Below are 16,802 nucleotides of genomic sequence, written 5' to 3' on the forward strand. Positions count from 1 at the left end.
GCAATTAAAACCAACAAAAGTGGGAAAGTCGTTATTTATATTGTGGCTTGATCAAAGGTTACTTTTCCTTCTCATGAGTCTTTGGCATCTTGGAATGAATAGCTCATGCTAGGTAAACATTGTCAGGGGTCTACATGCATCCAGGCACAAGGAGAGTAAAGAAGGCAATAAACCGAGTTTGAGATCCTCCTCTCTTCGCCTTTCTTTACTATACAGCCTCATTTACTTTTCAGTCTCACTTATTAACAATAACAACAACAACAAAAAAAACCCTCCAGAAGAGAAGGAAGGAAGGAAAAGAAAAAGATCAAGTGCTAATTGCGCCTCCAAACTGACTGAACTGAACCGGTTTATATTTAAAAACAAAACAAAGCAAACCAAAAAAGTGGCATTACTTTGCCGAGGATTCTGGGGAGTGTAGTCCAGCAGCGCCGGGTAGTCAGAGTCACTTCCGCTCTCGAAGGGAGGAGGTGTAGGCCCTTGTTCCGCTGAGGGATTCTGGGAAGTGTCCAGGGGCGGCGTGTAGTCCGGGCCCTTCCGCTACAGGAGTGAGAGGCCGCGGTCATCAGTACCTGCTGGGAGGTGAGTCAGTGCCTAGAACCCGAGTCTCTTCCGAGCCTTCCTGGGCGTGGAATCCGCAGGTGCCAACCTCGCCCTTGGGGAATAGAAGCCGTGGAGGGCAGGGGCGACGGTTTTCGTCACCTCGGTGTTTGGGGCGGTTCGTGCGTACCCGAGTTGCAGGCGGGCAGGGGTCGCGATCTCCGGTTTGAGAGTCTCCGGACGCTCGGTTTCCCTCTCCTCCCTTACTTTCTGCACGCTCTGCAGTCTCTTAGGGATGTACTCTTTGTAGAGTTATTTCACTTTTCCATTTCTCGTCTGCAAAGTGGAGTTAATAGTAATGCCTCCCTAGTAGGCATGTGGTGAGATTTATGTGATGTGAAAAGGCTTAGAACCGGTCTCTGGCACCTGTGAAAAGGCGGTCGGTCGTTCACAGTCTTTTATTTCTTTCGAGAAGCGCTCAGTCCTTGAAGGCCTCTGTGAGCCCGCGGTGGGTTCTGAGCTCCAGCTGCAGAGCCACACTGGCTCTTCTCTGACCCCTGCGGGAAGAGGGGTTTTTCGTGGATTCCTAATGACCCCACGACCTTTTTTATTTTATTTATTTATTTATTTATTTAATTTTTGCAGTACGCGGACCTCTCACTGTTGTGGCCTCTCCCGTTGCGGAGCACAGGCTCCGGACGCGCAGGCTCAGCGGACCGGGGCACGAACCCGTGTCCCCTGCATTGGCAGGCGGACTCTCAACCACTGTGCCACCAGGGAAGCCCCCCACGACCTTTTTTAAAGGAAGGAGTGGGTCTCACCCCCAGCTGGTGCCTGGGGATGTCCGCTGTGATTTATCCTGGACCTGAGACAAGATTATATCTTTCCTTTCCCGACCCTGATTTCTCAAAGAGGTTGCAGAGAGGAGGGAATGACCCATGACTCGTGGCAACATTGTCCCAAAGTGAGAGAATTTATCGTGCTGTGTCATTTCTACTCTCAGTTGGGCAACAGATTTCCTTCATTCATTAGCAGATTTTTACTCCTGGGCAAATGTCGAATGTTTATAGAATAAATGGGAGGTTGGATGAGACGTGTTGATGAATGAGTAATAATAATTTGTTAACATAGTGAATGCCAGGTACTCTTCTACAGCCTTTATATGCATTAATTAGCTTAATCTTCATAACAAAGATGTGGTTATTATCTGTATTTTACAGATGAGAACATTGATAGGTGAAGAATTACTCAAAGTCAAACAACAGAGAAGAGACAGAACTGGGAATTTGAACCCAGGCAGCTTGCGTTCTTGACCTTTAAGCCATACTCTTGAAACTGAGCGGGACACTCTGGGGCCTTCCTGGGGACAGACCTCCCCTACCCACCGTGTGTCCCTCACCTCTTGTTTATAAAAAAGCTTTAGTCTCCTAGGCCTTCCCTGAGTTCCAAAGAGCAAATTTAGTCAGAGAAACGAGAAAACGCAGAAACAAAGGAAAACAGTCAAGCAAGAAAAAAATAATAGTTTAGCCATAAAACAAAGTCAAGGAGGACATTTCGTTCCTCCTCAAGGGCTAGAGATAATATCCTGAGCCACATCCTTGAGTTGTTTTGCAGATACTAAACCCCCCACCACGTGGAGGAAGTTAACTGCATGCTGACCACCAGCAGGTAGATCCCAGATGTGTTGGAACCAGGTTGATGATTGAGATTCCCGAAACAGCACCCTGTTACCTCACCATCAGCCAGTCAGAGAATTGTGCATGAGCGGATCACACACCTGTGATCCCCTCCCTCACACTGTCTTTAAAAACCCTTCGCTGAAATCTATCAGAGAGTTTGGGTCTTCTGAACATGAGCTGCCTGTTCTCCTTGCTTGGCGTCCTGCAGTAAATGCTATACTTTCCTTCACCACCACCTGGTGTCAGTAGACTGGCTTTGCTGCATGTTGGTTGGGCAACACTCTCCTTCAGCCCTAACGTGGTAAATAACCCCTGTGAATGAAGGAGGGAGGGTCGTTTGGTAATAATTTAGGACCTTAGAGGACCTGAAGGCTGTGCTCATTTAATTAATTTCTTTTTTAAAATTTATTTTATTTATGTATTTATTTATTTATGGCTGTGTTGGGTCTTTGTTGCTGTGCGCAGACTTTCCCTAGTTGCAGCGAGCAGGGGCTCCTCTTGGTTGCGGTGCGCGGGCTTCTCACTGCGGTGGCTTCTCTTGTTGTGGAGCACGGGCTCTAGGCGCACAGGCATCAGTAGTTGTGGCACGTGGGCTCAGTAGTTGGGGCATGCGGGCTCAGTAGTTGTGGCTTGCAGGCTCTAGAGCGCAGGCTCAGTAGTTGTGGCTCACAGGCCTAGTTGCTCGGTGGCATGTGGGATCTTCCTGGACCAAGGCTCGAACCTGTGTCTCCTGCATTGGCAGGCAGATTCTTAACCACTGCGCCACCAGGGAAGTCCTAATTAATTTCTTGTAATTTTATATGATGTTACATTCATATTCTGATTATAGAAGTAATTTGTGCTCTTCATAGAAAATACGAGAAATAGATGAAGAAAGCCAGTAATTATCCATAATTATCCAGAATGTAGAGATAACTGTAAACATGTTAATGTATTTCTCTTTAGTTATTTCTTTGTATATATGTTTTTCTATGCTTCTCAAAAATGTTATCATACTTGTAGTACTTTTATATTTGGTAACTTGTAATTATGAACATTTTCTAGCACAAACGTACAGAAAATAATATAATGAATTCTCACATAGCCATCAACCGTTGTCAACCTTCAACTGTTGTATACCGTTTGTCAGTCTTACATAATCCACCCTCCTTTTTTTTTTTTTTGCTTGAGTATTTTATTTTATTTTTTTTTTTATTTTTATTTTTTTTTGCGGTACGCGGGCCTCTCACTGTTGTGGCCTCTCCCGCTGCGGAGCACAGGCTCCGGACACGCAGGCCCAGCGGCCATGGCTCACGGGCCCAGCCGCTCCGCGGCATGCGGGATCCTCCCGGACCAGGGCACGAACCCGCGTCCCCTGAATTGGCAGGCGGACTCTCAACCACTGCGCCACCAGGGAAGCCCTTGAGTATTTTAATACAAAATCCAGACCTTGAGTGAAGAGGATTTATACTAGATTATCCTAAATATATAGAGGTCAAGAGAGAGAGAGGACATTAACAGTTCCAAAGTTTTCACATAGTAACTAGGAGAATGGTGGCTAGTGAGAAAGCTAGGGGCCCCCCTGAAAGAGTTGCAGTTAAAGAAGGTTATGGATTTTGTTTCTCATTTGGAATTTAGTTTGCTCATGGTTTCCAATCGGTCTTGATTCCTACGTTGTGGGGACTGTGTTGTATTCTTTCCAGTGTGCCCAGCACTGTGACAAGGTTTACAGAGAGAAGTTATTCAGTTAAATGTTTGTGGCTGGTACAGGTGTGCAGTTGGTAGATGGCTACAGGGGCCTGCAGCTCTGCGAGATGGTTTTTTGAATTCCTGAAAATGGATTAAGTGACAAAACAATAAAAACGATCCACGTAGGTATTACTTCTCCTTTATCTCACTCACTCTTGGCTATACTCAGAAGTCACAGCTTTTCAGAGTATTTAAAAGTTGATATACAGTTATTGGTAATGCTTTTCATGTCCTAAAACAAATTTACTTAGAACAAACCAGGAGTAATGCACCATTTCTGTATTCATCACCAGGTCATAACAATAACCTGGTGGAGTTTATTGGGAGCTTATTACGAATCAGGCAGAGTTTCCAGTGCTTTTCTTGTATTAACTCATTTATTCCTCAACACATCCCTGTTATTATCCCCATGTTATTACAAATGAGGCACAAGAGGATAATTGATCTGCACAACGTCACTCACCCAGGAACTACAGCACTAGAATTGAAACCGTCCTTCCTAAAATAGCACCTCCCCATCTCTCTCCATCCCCGTTTTCCCTGCCATATTTTTCTTAGCAGTGTCTACCACTGGCTAGCACATTATATACTTATCTGTTGGCTGGCTTATTACCTATCCTCTACTATAATATCAGCTTCATGACAGCAGGAATTTTATCCACTGCTGTATCTTTAATATATAGAATTGTGCCTGGTACATGCTAGATAATCAGTAAGTATTTGTTGAATGAATGACTGAATGAATGATCCTGGTGAATAGTAAAGAAGTGCTCAGCTAATATAATACAGGATGTATCTTTATCAACTATTCATTCAGTAAATCACGTTTTTTTTTTGTTTGTTTGTTTTTTTGGCCACCCCTCATGGCAGACAGAATCTTAGTTCCCTGACCAGGGATTGAACTTGCGCCTCCTGCAATGGAAGCACGGAGTCCTAACCCCTGGACCACCAGGGAAGTCCCCTCAGCCATTCACCTTTTTTTTTTTTTTAAACAAATCTGTGTTGAGTGGCTGCTTCATGCCATGAACTATTCTAGGCACTGGAGAAAGAGACTAAAACAATGCGGCCTACACTGCAAAAACGTGGATTGATATAAGCAAGATGAATAACTAAAATGTACATTAGGGACTTTCCTGTTGGTCCAGTGGTTAAGACTCTGTGCTTCTGCTGCAGGGAGCCCAGGTTCGATCCCTGGTCGGGAAACTAAGATCCCACATGCTGCGAGGCATGGACAAAAAAAAAAAAAAAGAAAAAAAAAATAAGATGTACATTAATAAGATAGAGAGGGATGACCCTAAATATAAAAGGGCAGTGAACTGGAGAAGAAGGGAAGCGGTGGAGCAGGGGGTTTAAAGTATATAAAGCATGTCCATGGAAGAACTCTGAGGACAATGACATTTGAGTAAATACCTGATCATGGTGAATGAATGAATGTTTTAAAATAAATAAATAAATAGGGGTTGCCTTATCCAGAGCCCATAATTTTTCCTTTTATCAATATTTTACTTTTTATTTATTTATTTGGCTGTGCCAGGTCTTGGTTGAGGCACATGGGATCTAGTTCCCTGACCAGGGATCAAACCTGGGGCCTCTGCATTGGGAGCGCAGAGTCTTAACCGCTGGACCACCAGGGAAGTCCCTGAGTATTTTACTTTTAAAGAGGACCTTAGTGTTGCTTGAGCAAAACCAGTGATTAGGACTCCACGCTTCCACTTGCACGGGGCACGGGTTCAATCCCTGGTGGGGAACTAAGATCCCGCAAGGCGTGCGGCATGGCCAAAAAAAAATTAAAAAAAAAAAGAAACCCAGAGGAAAAAATTGGAAAATACAATTCATCCTCTCCTCCTCCCAATCAGGAACAGCCTCAGAATTTTACAGCTCAGAGGAACCTCTGAGGTGGACCAGTCTGACCCTTGCCCGATAAAGTCTGTCTTCGGTCATCCTTTGATTCCACGTGTTTTGAGCACTTATTATATTCTAGGCGCTGGGATTAAAAAAGTGTGTTAATCATCTCAGAAGCAAAACAGATGCTTCACCGCTCACCATCCCCTCAACCGCCCGCAGGCGATAGAAGACTTCTGGGGACGGGGATTTGAAGGGTGAGAGGCGAGCAGAGTCGAGCCAGGCACCCCAGACCCCACTTGCTTTTTCCTACTAAATACGGCGAAATGTCAGGTCTGCCTGCAAAACCGTGTTGCTGAGCAGAGCAGAGCGGGAGAGGGCAGCAAATACAGGGCCAGCGCAAGGGAGTCGGGGGTTATGAATGATCTGTCTTCCAAGCTTTGGGGAGCGGATACATTGCTCTCATCCCTACGGGAGTGCTTCTGCCTAACTAAAGCAGCAGGACCCACGAACATGAGGCGCTATCATACCTTTAACGCTTATTTGCACGTATTCACTGAAACCTCTTGTCACCCCTATGAGCTCGATATTCTCCTTATCCCTGTTGTATAGATGTGGAAATAGACGCAAAGAGCTGTCAGAAGAGTCGGTAGAATCCCGATGCCCTGGCTCCATGTCGCTCAGCAGGTCACTTTGAGCAGAGTGTGTACCCTCCAACTCCCCTTTCTCTCCTCCCCAAGGCCACCCCTCCCATCTCTTCTGTGTGTTTGTGATTAGAGACACAGTGACTGGATTAAGAGCACGGGCTCTGGAGTCAGAGTTGGATTTCAGGTTAGTCAGGCCTCACCAGCTCTGTGATTACCAGTAACTTAATCTCATGAATCCTCAGCTTCCTCATCCATTAAATGGGAGCAATAATCATCATACCATCACTTACTGAGAGCTTGTATTATGTGCCAGGCACTGAGCCAAGGCTTTTTTTTCCCCCTATTTTTTAACTTGAGATGTAATTCACATATTATAAGAGTCACCCTTTAGTATACTAAAGTATGCTTTAGTCACCCTTAAAGTATACAACTCACTGGTTTTTAGTATATTCACGAGGTTGTACAGCCATCACCACCGGCTAATTCCAGAACATTTTCCTCATCCCCAAAAGAAACCCCATGCCCTTGAGCCGTCACTTCTCACTTGCTGCCCTCCCAGCCCCTGGCAGCCACTAATTTACTTTCTGTCTGGATGGACTTGCCTGTTCGGGGCTATTGGACTTGCTCACTTAATCCCCAAAGCACCCTTATAAGTTAGGATCTGTTATGGCCACTACAGTATTGTTCATTGAGACATTCTGTCGGACTTTTGTTTAAAATGAAAAAAAAACTAGCAGTCATATTTTAAAATAGTTTTTCTTTACTACAGTCAGCACGGCAGAGGGGGATGTGCCATTGAGACTCTTCTGGCTGCATGAAGAAAATTCGCAAGTATTTATACCTTTTACAAAACCAGATACTGGTATCAATGAATCATCATTACAGGGCCAGAAATTATTAAGTAATATAGCCAATCAGAACTATGGACTTGTCAGAGATAAAGGTGAATTTCTTAAGGCAAAGCATTGTACAGTCTCTGAAATCTGGATGTTAAAAAAGGCCCTTTGGGGCTTCCCTGGTGGCACAGTGGTTAAGAATCTGCCTGCCGGGCTTCCCTGGTGGCACAGTGGTTGAGAGTCCGCCTGCCGATGCAGGGGACACAGGTTCGTGCCCTGGTCCAGGAAGATCCCACATGCCGCAGAGCGGCTGGGCCCGTGAGCCATGGCTGCTCAGCCTGCGCGTCCGGAGCCTGTGCTCCGCAGTGGGAGAGGCCACAACAGTGAGAGGCCCACGTACAGCAAAAAAAAAAAAAAAAAGAATCCGCCTGCCAATGCAGGGGACACAGGTCCAAGCCCTGGTCCAGGAAGATCCCACATGCCGCGGAGCAACTAAGCCCGTGCGCCGCAACTACTGAGCCTGCACTCTAGAGCCTGAGAGCCACAACTACTGAGCCCTCATGCCACAACTACTGAAGCCCACATGCCTAGAGCCCGTGCTCCCCAACAAGAGAAGCCACTGCAATGAGAAGCCCGCGCACCACAATGAAGACCCAACGCAGCCAAAAATAAATAAATAAAATAAATTTTTTTAAAAAGACCCCTTTATTGGAAATGATGGCAAAGGACATTTGCAAGAGCAGTTTTATGATGTATAATATTCACCTGCTTTTCTGAAGTGGAATCAGTGATAAGTTTCCATCTATTCACACGTTTGACTTGCACATTTGAGCAATCCTGTAAGGAAGCACTGTTCTCATTTTGCAGGTGACAGATTTGAGGCAGAGGGAGGTTAATTAACTTAAGCAGCATTAGTAGCTCTGTAAGAACAATTCAGTCTTCCTCCTGTGTCCCTCTCTATTCTCACACTCCTAGCACCTTCACAACATTTCTGACATCAGATGTGGGTGGGTTTTTCCCCACGCCGAGCAATTAATTCTACTTTACCAGCTGGGTGCCCTACAACTTAGCTCAATTCGGACACTCTTTTCCTGGAGATAGCTTCAGATCCCACAGGTTAAGGGCTCAGTCCCACAAGATCGCCCTGCCCCCGCTCAGATGCCGTTTGCAAATGGAAGGCCCCCAGGTTACCCACAGCTTCTGTCTGACTTGGCTGCAAATCAGAGGTTTGCAAGACTCTTCCACTTTGGAGTCAGTTATTTGCCGGTGCGGCTCACAGAACTCAGAGAAACACTTTAACATTTGCTAGTTTGTTAAAGGATATGACATAAGGCGAACCCCATACTACTGGGATTTTATGGAGGCTTCCTCACTTGGGCATGATGAACTCTTAACTCCATTTCCAGCCCCTCTCCCCTCCCTGGACGGTAGGGGGTGCGGCTGAACATCCCAAGTCATCTAATCAAGCTTTGGTCTTTCTGCTGACGAGTCCCCATCCAGGAGCCCCCCAAGAGTCACCTCATTACAACCAAAGACACTCCTAGCATCCAGGAAATTACAAGGATTTCAGGAGCCCCGTGTCAGGAGCTGGGGGCGGAAACCAGTGTATTACGTCACAGTAGCAGTACCAGGATTGGCCCCAGAGTGCACTCTCATACCGGTACATTCCACTGCCTTTCATTTCCCCTGATACCCAGGGCGAGAATGATGACCCTGAACCCTGGGAGCCACCACAAGGGACTCTTGTGTGAGCCTCGCTGCTTAGACTTGAGCAGATTGTTCACTGCACTGGAGCCCCTGGCTGGGGGGCTGGTGATTCACACAGAGCCACCACTTGGGCTTGGATCTACATCTCATGGCTTCCTTCTCCTTTGCCAGTTGTGTCTTCCCAGGACTCTGCCCTTCCCCAGAAGGGGCTGGAGAAAATGACCAAGTTCCAGGTGAGTTGAGTTTTATCTCTTAAAATTACATCTCTTTTCTCAAAGATTAGACACATCCTTTTTCTCTCCCATGGGAAGGATAAAGGAAGAAAACGTGTTCGTTATATGCCAGGTACTTGCCTTTTTGGGGTTTTTTTTGGCCGTGCCATGCGTGGCTTGCGAGATCTTAGTTCCCTGACCAAGGATCAAACCCGAGCCCACTGCAATAAAAATGCTGGGTTCTAACCACCGGACCACCAGGGAATTCCCAGGTACTTGCTATTTTATTGGTTCTAGTTTTTATTTTTGGTTTTGGTTTCTTTTATTTTATCATTTTTATTTCACAAATAAGAGTACAGAAATCCATAAATATCAAGAAATTTTGAAAACCCAAACTACTACACTGCTTGTAAATCAGTTATACTTAATATAATTAGAATCACAGTATATGTATAATTTTCAATTTTATTTTTTCACTTAATGTTAACACTTGCGTTTTTACGACTCAGCATTCTTCTGTGTGTTGTCTGAGAAGTGTTTCTATTTTTTGTCTTACGTTTCAGAAGCTACAGTTAAGCATACCTCTGAATAAGTTTTGCTTTGATTCATAACACTTTTGCATAGGGCTTTAAAAGATGGAATATAATTTACTTACAAAAATTACAGGTCAATGACAGTTGTATACCCCATTTTGCAAGTTGTATAATTGCATTAGCCCATTACACAAAACAAGAAATAGAACATTTACATTACCGACATTACCCCAAGAAGTTCTCTCATGTCTCTTTCAAGACAGTTTCTTACCCCCGGGAGGCATTTACTGTTGAACTGCCATCATATCACTAGATTTACTTGTTTTCAAATTAAATATACTCAGTGAAATCATGGTGTCTGTACTCTTGTGTCTGGCTTCTTTCACCTCGCGTAAAGTTTTTGAGATTCATCTGTGCTGTTGCAGGTATCAATAATTCATTCCTTTTTATTATATTCCATTTTATGAATATATCAGTTTGCTTATCCTTTTGAAGGACCTTTGAGTTGTTTGCAGCTTTTAATTGTTAATGCATAAAGCTCCCTGAGCATTCTGCGCAGGTCTTGAGGACATGTTTTCATATCTCTTGGGTAAACATCTAGAAGTGGTAGGTGAATATAAACTGTTTTCCACAGTGTTTGTACCATTGAACAACTCATCAGCGGTGCATGAAAGTTCCAGTTTGTCCTACCTCTTTGCTGCCATTTGGTGTTGTAGATCTTTTTTATTTTAGCCATTCTAATGAATGACATCTCACCGTGATTGTAATTTGTATTTCCCTCATGATACATGATGTTGAATACTTTTTCATGGGTTTTTGCAATTGGCATATCCTTTATGAAAAGTTTGTTAAAATCATTTGCCCATTTAAAAAATGTGACTTCTACTTTTTATTATTGAGGAGTTCTTTATGTTTTGTGAGTTCAAGTCCTTTGTTAGATATACGTACTGTAATTTTTTTCCATTCTGTGATTTGTCGATTTGTTTTCTTAATTGTGTCTTTAAAAATCATTTTTGAGGTGAAATTTACATGTAATATAACATATAAAAATGTATTTGATCAATTTTGACAAATACACATACCCACATGACCACTGCCACAATCTAGATGTAGATCATTTCCATCACCAAAAAGGTGACCTGGTGCCCCAGTTAATCCCAGTCCCACATCCCTGGCTGTAGGCAATAACTGATTTACTTTATGTCACTCCAGATCAGATTCATCGTTTCTTGAGTTTCACATTAATGGAATTATACAGTATATGCTCTTCTTGTGTCTGGCTTCATTTGTTCATCAGAATGTTTTTGAATACAGGTCCATAGTTTGTTCCTTTTTATTGCTGCATAGTATTTCATTGCATGGATATACCACAATTTGGTTATTCATTCACCTCATGATGGACATTTTTTATTGTGGTAAAATATACATAACAGAGACTTCCCTGGTGGTCCAGTGAGTAGGACTCCATGCTCCCAATGCAGGGGGCCCGGGTTCAATCCCTGGTCAGCAAAGCAGATCCTGCCTGCATGCCGCAACTAAGAGCCTGCATGCCGCAACTAAAGATCCCGTGTGCCACAACTAAGACCCAGTGCAGCCAAAAATAAAATAATTTCAAAAAATATATATATATAACATAAAATTTACCATTCAAACTATTTTTAAGTGTACAGTTCAGTGGTTTTAAGTACATTCACACTGTTGTGCAACCATCACCACCACACATCTCCAGAACTTTTTTCATCTTCTCAAAGTGAAATTTCATACCCATTAAACAGTAATTTCCTATCCTCCCACACCCCCCAGTCTCTTGCAAACATCACTTTACTTCCTGTCTCTATATATTTGACTACTCTGGGTATCTCATATAAGTGGAATCATACACATAATCCTTTTGTGACTGGCTGACTTCACTTAGCATAATGTCTTCAAGTTTCATCCATCTTATCAGAATTTTAAAGCAACTATCATAAGGGAATTCCCCAGCGGTCCAGTGGTTAGGACTCCGCACTTCCACTGCAGAGGGCACAGGTTCCATCCCTGCTCAGGGAACTAGGATCCCACATCTTGCATGCCACGAGGCACGGCCAAAAAAAGAAAAAAGTCAATGATCATAAATATATTTCAGTATTTAGCATGTGGCATTGACATGCGGGATGGAGAAGAGGAGGAAACTACATAAGGTAGACTCAAGGTCCCCAGGACCTAGAACAACTTCCCACCCACCCTCTCCACCCATTAAGTGCCATCCCTCTCCCAGGAGCCACTGATCATAAGATTGAGGCTGTGTGTGTGCTTGATGTCATAGGAGCCAGTGTCCTTCAAGGACGTGGCTGTGACCTTCACCAAGGAGGAGCTGGGGCTGCTGGACTCCACCCAGAGGAAGCTGTACCGAGACGTGATGCTGGAGAACTTCTGGAACCTGGTCTCAGTGGGTGAGGACGGGCACCCTGTGACTCAGTGTCAACCCTCAGGAGTGCCTTGGTTTCAAACGTTTAAGACTTGGGGCTCTTGAAATGCTTCCCTGAATCTGGGACCCTGAATTTCCTCATCCCAGTGGGACATCTCATCTCTACCTTGTCTATTTTCTCAAATTGTAGTTGCGACATCTTGGTGGGGTTTTAAAGTCAGTTAGCAAATTGCATCATTATTGCATTTAATTAAATAGGACGGAATAGCATAGCTTCCTGTCAGGAACTGCATATAGTGCAACAGCAATTGTGAGTTAAAGACAGGAAAGGAGATGTGATAAAAGTAGATAGTGGTTAGGATCGAGTCATTCGATCCCTCGATTCGGTAATGTACATCTGTGTATTTGTCTACCAGATCACAGCATAAGAGGTATTTATTACAACAGGTCACGATCAGAATTTGGAAAAATACTACTTACAGTGCATGAAGATTGTAGAATTGGAATTAAAAATTTTGCCTTTAGTGTACTCACCTTACACATGTGCCATTTCTTTTTCACAGGATATCAACCTTTCAAATTAGATATGATACTACAGCTGGGCAGAAAAGAGAAGCTTTGGGTGATGGAGCCAGAAACCCAAGGAGGTGGGTGTTCAGGTGAGAACCATGCAGGTCTGAGTCCTTGCAGCTCACAGAGAATGGTGCTAAGTGGATCTCACTGTCCACTCCTCCTGCAGACAGCTCATGAGTGGAGAATATATCAGTATGATGAAAGGATTATTTCAGAACACTGTTAATCTTCTGATGAATGCCTAATCTAATTTTAATTTCTATGGTACTTGTATTAGCCATCAATTGCTGTGTAACAAATTGCTCTTAAACTTTGCAGCTTAGAACTACAGGCATTATAGTTTCTGTAAGTCAGGACTCTGGGGGCAGCTTAGCAGGGTAGTTCTGGCTCATGATCTCATAAGATCTCAAGGAGTCTGCATGAGCTGCAATCCTCTGAAGGCTTGATGGGCCTCAAGGGATGTGTTTTCAAGATGGGCTCATTCACAGGGTTGTTGACAGGAGGCCTCAGTTCTTCCCTGGCTGTTGGCAGGAGGCCTCAGTTCTTTGCCAAACAGGCCTCTCCCTAGGGCTGCCTGAATGTCCTCAAAACGTGGCAGCTGGTTTCCCCAAGCTAATTACACCCAAAGGAGTAGAAGGCAGAAATCACAGTGTCTTTTATGACATAAACTTGGAAGCGACATACCATTCACGTCTGCCATATCCTGTTGGCTTCGCAGGCCAATCCTGAAAGGTTGTGGAGGGGACTTCAATAGGGTGTAGATACCTCCTGGGGATTGTCTTGGATACTGGCTACCACAGCGACTTTTGGTATTTGCAGATTCATATCTACAAAACCTGGAAGATAATATTAGCCATTCAGGCTTATCAGAAAATTCAGCCAAATTAAGTGGCAATAATTATCATAGGATTTTTTACTCCCATAGGATGTGTCAGTTAAGGGAATAAGTTTTCTAGTTTTTATTCCCAGTTAATAATGTTCACTAGTTGAATATTATATATTAGGACATCATTGAAATAAAGAGAAATTCTCTCAAATCTAGCTTATGTATTAACATGTGCATATAATGGCTAAATTAAGGAAATAAATTTATCATCTCATGGGTTCATTATCAGGACAGAGGAGATGTTTCCCTCTGCAAATCTTTTCTTTTCACTTTTGCTGAGCATGTCCCCTGCTCAGTAGCACTGTATTTCTAATTTTGACCTCATACATAAGTCTCGGTATATTAATTCTAAAGGGGTCTCATTAACACGTAGTGATAGGAGGCTACTACACATCAGGTCTTTGTTTCCGTAAGCATGAAAAAACAAAGACAGAGTCCAGCTGAACTCTCCACTGGTTGAATAGGGTCTCCCAGCACAGTCGACCTGTGAAATATTTTTTTGTCCCTGAACTTGTCCTCACTTTCATCTCTGAATTCTCTTTATCCTTCCAGGACACAGGAACCAAAATGAGATAGAGACTCTTCAAGAAGCAGGATTAAGACAGCTTTTACATGAAGGCCTTATGTGCTGGCAGATATGGGAACAGTTTACAAGTAAATTAACCAGAACTCAGGACTCAATAATAAATCTGCAAGGCAAGATGTTGCCAAAACAAGATGATTCCTCCTGTGAGGCATGGTCAGGAGAATCTACTCAGGTTCCTGAAGATGAGGAGTATGTAGGAAAGCTTCAAGGGGAGAGTTCCACAAGTATCAAAAATCAAGAGTCTCCCACTCAGACCTCCTGGGATTTCTGGAGGAAAATGTATCTGAGAGAGTCACAGAATTATCAGAGTAGGTGTCAGCAAATTGAAATAAAAGATAAACTGTGTCAGTGTGATCACTGTGTCATGAGAAGGATCTCTCATCACCGTGGCAATCAGGAAGTACACAAAAGCGAGAAGGCTTGTGGCCACAATAATCATGGAAAAGACTTTGTGAAGAACACACCCCAGCATAGCATCATCCACTCAGGAGAGCAGACCTCTGATGAGACTGGAAAAGGTGTCACCCTTGGCTATGATGTTGAACTTCATCAGCAGTTGCGTGTAGGAGAGAAGCCCCACGTGTGTAGTGAGTGTGGGAAGGGCACCACGTATAACTCAGTGTTTCACATTCATTACAGTGTTCACAGAGGAGGGAAACGCAGTGGGAATGATGAGTGCGGGGTGGACTTGGGTCAGAGCTCACATCCGCAGACCCAGCAGAGAGCCAACCCAGGGGAGAAACCCTACAGATCTGGGGTATGTGCTGCTGAGAGCTTCAATCAGAACTCCTCCCTTCCCACTCATGAGCCCATTCACCCGGGGGAGAATCTGTGTAGGGGTGGCAGGTGTGGGAAGGGCTCCAGTCATAGCTTAGACCTCAACAGTCACTGTGTAGACAGCACTGGTGAGAAATCCTGGAAATGTGAGCTGTGTGGTAAAGGCTTCAATGAGACATCACAAATTCAAGCCCAACAGACAGCCTACCCTCCAGACAAAACGTCCAAATGGAAGGCATGTGACAGGATATTCAATCAGAGCTCTGGTCCTCTTCAGAGTGTTCACACTGGAGAGAAACCATATAAATGTGAGGTATGTGGGAAAGACTTCAGTAAAGCCTCCAACCTTCAAGCCCATCAGAGAATCCACACCGGCGAGAAACCCTACAAATGTGATGTGTGTAATAAGAGCTTCAGCCGGAATTCCCATCTTCAGGCCCATCAGAGAGTCCACACGGGAGAGAAACCCTACAGATGTGACACATGTGGGAAGGACTTCAGTCAGATGTCCCATCTTCAGGCCCATCAGAGAGTCCACACAGGAGAGAAGCCCTACAAATGTGACACATGTGGGAAAGGCTTCAGTCAGAGCTCACATCTTCAAGACCACCAGCGGGTCCACACCAGAGAGAAACCCTACATGTGTGATGTGTGTGGGAAGGGTTTCAGTTGGAGCTCCCATCTTCAAGCCCATCAGAGAGTCCACACGGGAGAGAAACCCTACAGATGTGAAGAATGTGGGAAAGGCTTCATCTGGAACTCATACCTTCACGTTCATCAGAGGATCCACACGGGAGAGAAACCCTATAAGTGTGGCACATGTGGGAAGAGCTTCAGTCAGACCTCCCATCTTCAAGCCCATCGGAGGGTCCATACAGGAGAGAAACCCTACAAATGTTTTGACTGTGGTAAGGGCTTTAGCAAGAGTTCATGTCTTCAGGTTCATCAGAGAGTCCATAGTGGTGATCAATCCAGTACACGCAGAGTGTGATAAAAGTGTTCTTCAGAATTTAGACTTCTCGTTTTCATCAGAAAACGCCCACAACAGGGGCTATTTATAAAATGTTGTATTTTAAGCATTCAGGAGGGAGCTGCTTTTTTTTTTTTACAGTTATCCGAATTCCATTGGAGGAGACCTGTTTGTTGTATGAGTATGGCCAATGTGTCCAGCAGAGCCCAAAATGTCATAATTCTCAAGAGAATGCACAGCAGAGAAACCTTGTAAGGATGGTGTAGTAGGTTTCAGTCAGAACCTTTACATTCAATAGAATCTACACGGGGAGAAGCTTTAAAAATGAGAAGTACCGTCAGGACTTTAGGAAAAGTATAATGATGGACATGACAAAATCCATGTCCACTAGAATTTAAGCTCCATGGGGGCAGGAAGTCTGTTTACTGCTTGTATGACCGTGACCTGGAACCAGTGCTGAACAGAGCAGGTGCCCTGGGCTTTGTCTCACTTGAAGGAGAGGAATAAGACAAACATTTGAAAATGTTAGTGAGCTCAATCCCAAGTAGTCACGATAAATTGTACTAGGAAAAGGATTCTTGGAAGAAGCCTTAAAAATTAATTCAAGGAAATGATAATTTAATAAAAATATGTTAAATCATGTAGTCTACAATTTGACTGTTAGATTTTTGCCATTGAGTCCTGTCCTGCTCAGCTCCACTTTTCAAGCAGTAAAGGGCTCGATTTTTTATCACATCATTTAAGACTTTCTCTGGACAGTGTACCATCAGTTGTGTATAGTGTAAGTTTCACTATTTTTCTTTTGTTGGGTCTTTGGTGACAGGAACAGACTGAATGGACAAAGAGAAACTGGGTTTTCATTCCATAAAGCTTCCTGTC

The 16,802-nt window shown here is 44.0% G+C and overlaps 1 protein-coding gene across 4 annotated transcripts; it reads left to right on the plus strand.

Annotated features, from left to right (window-relative positions):
- Positions 1 to 530: 530 nt before the first annotated feature.
- ZNF233 (zinc finger protein 233) lies at positions 531 to 16,531 on the plus strand. 4 transcript variants are annotated; one of them, XM_082607789.1, is made up of 7 exons: positions 531 to 582; positions 5,929 to 6,046; positions 7,206 to 7,267; positions 9,151 to 9,212; positions 12,030 to 12,156; positions 12,695 to 12,790; positions 14,143 to 16,531. In XM_082607789.1, exons 4-7 carry the CDS (start codon positions 9,198 to 9,200, stop codon positions 15,942 to 15,944), a joined length of 2,040 nt encoding a protein of 679 aa, XP_082463915.1. In that variant the 5' UTR covers positions 531 to 582; positions 5,929 to 6,046; positions 7,206 to 7,267; positions 9,151 to 9,197; the 3' UTR covers positions 15,945 to 16,531. The 4 variants fall into 4 exon arrangements, with proteins under 4 accessions (XP_082463915.1, XP_082463917.1, XP_082463918.1 ...); XM_082607790.1 differs by lacking the exon at positions 531 to 582 and adding an exon at positions 1,043 to 1,504; XM_082607791.1 differs by lacking the exon at positions 5,929 to 6,046 and having other exon boundaries at positions 538 to 582.
- Positions 16,532 to 16,802: the final 271 nt, after the last annotated feature.

Source organism: Mesoplodon mirus (genome assembly GCF_964341445.2).
Source record: "Mesoplodon mirus genome assembly, chromosome: 19".
In the NCBI taxonomy this organism is placed as follows: Eukaryota; Metazoa; Chordata; class Mammalia; order Artiodactyla; family Ziphiidae; genus Mesoplodon; species Mesoplodon mirus.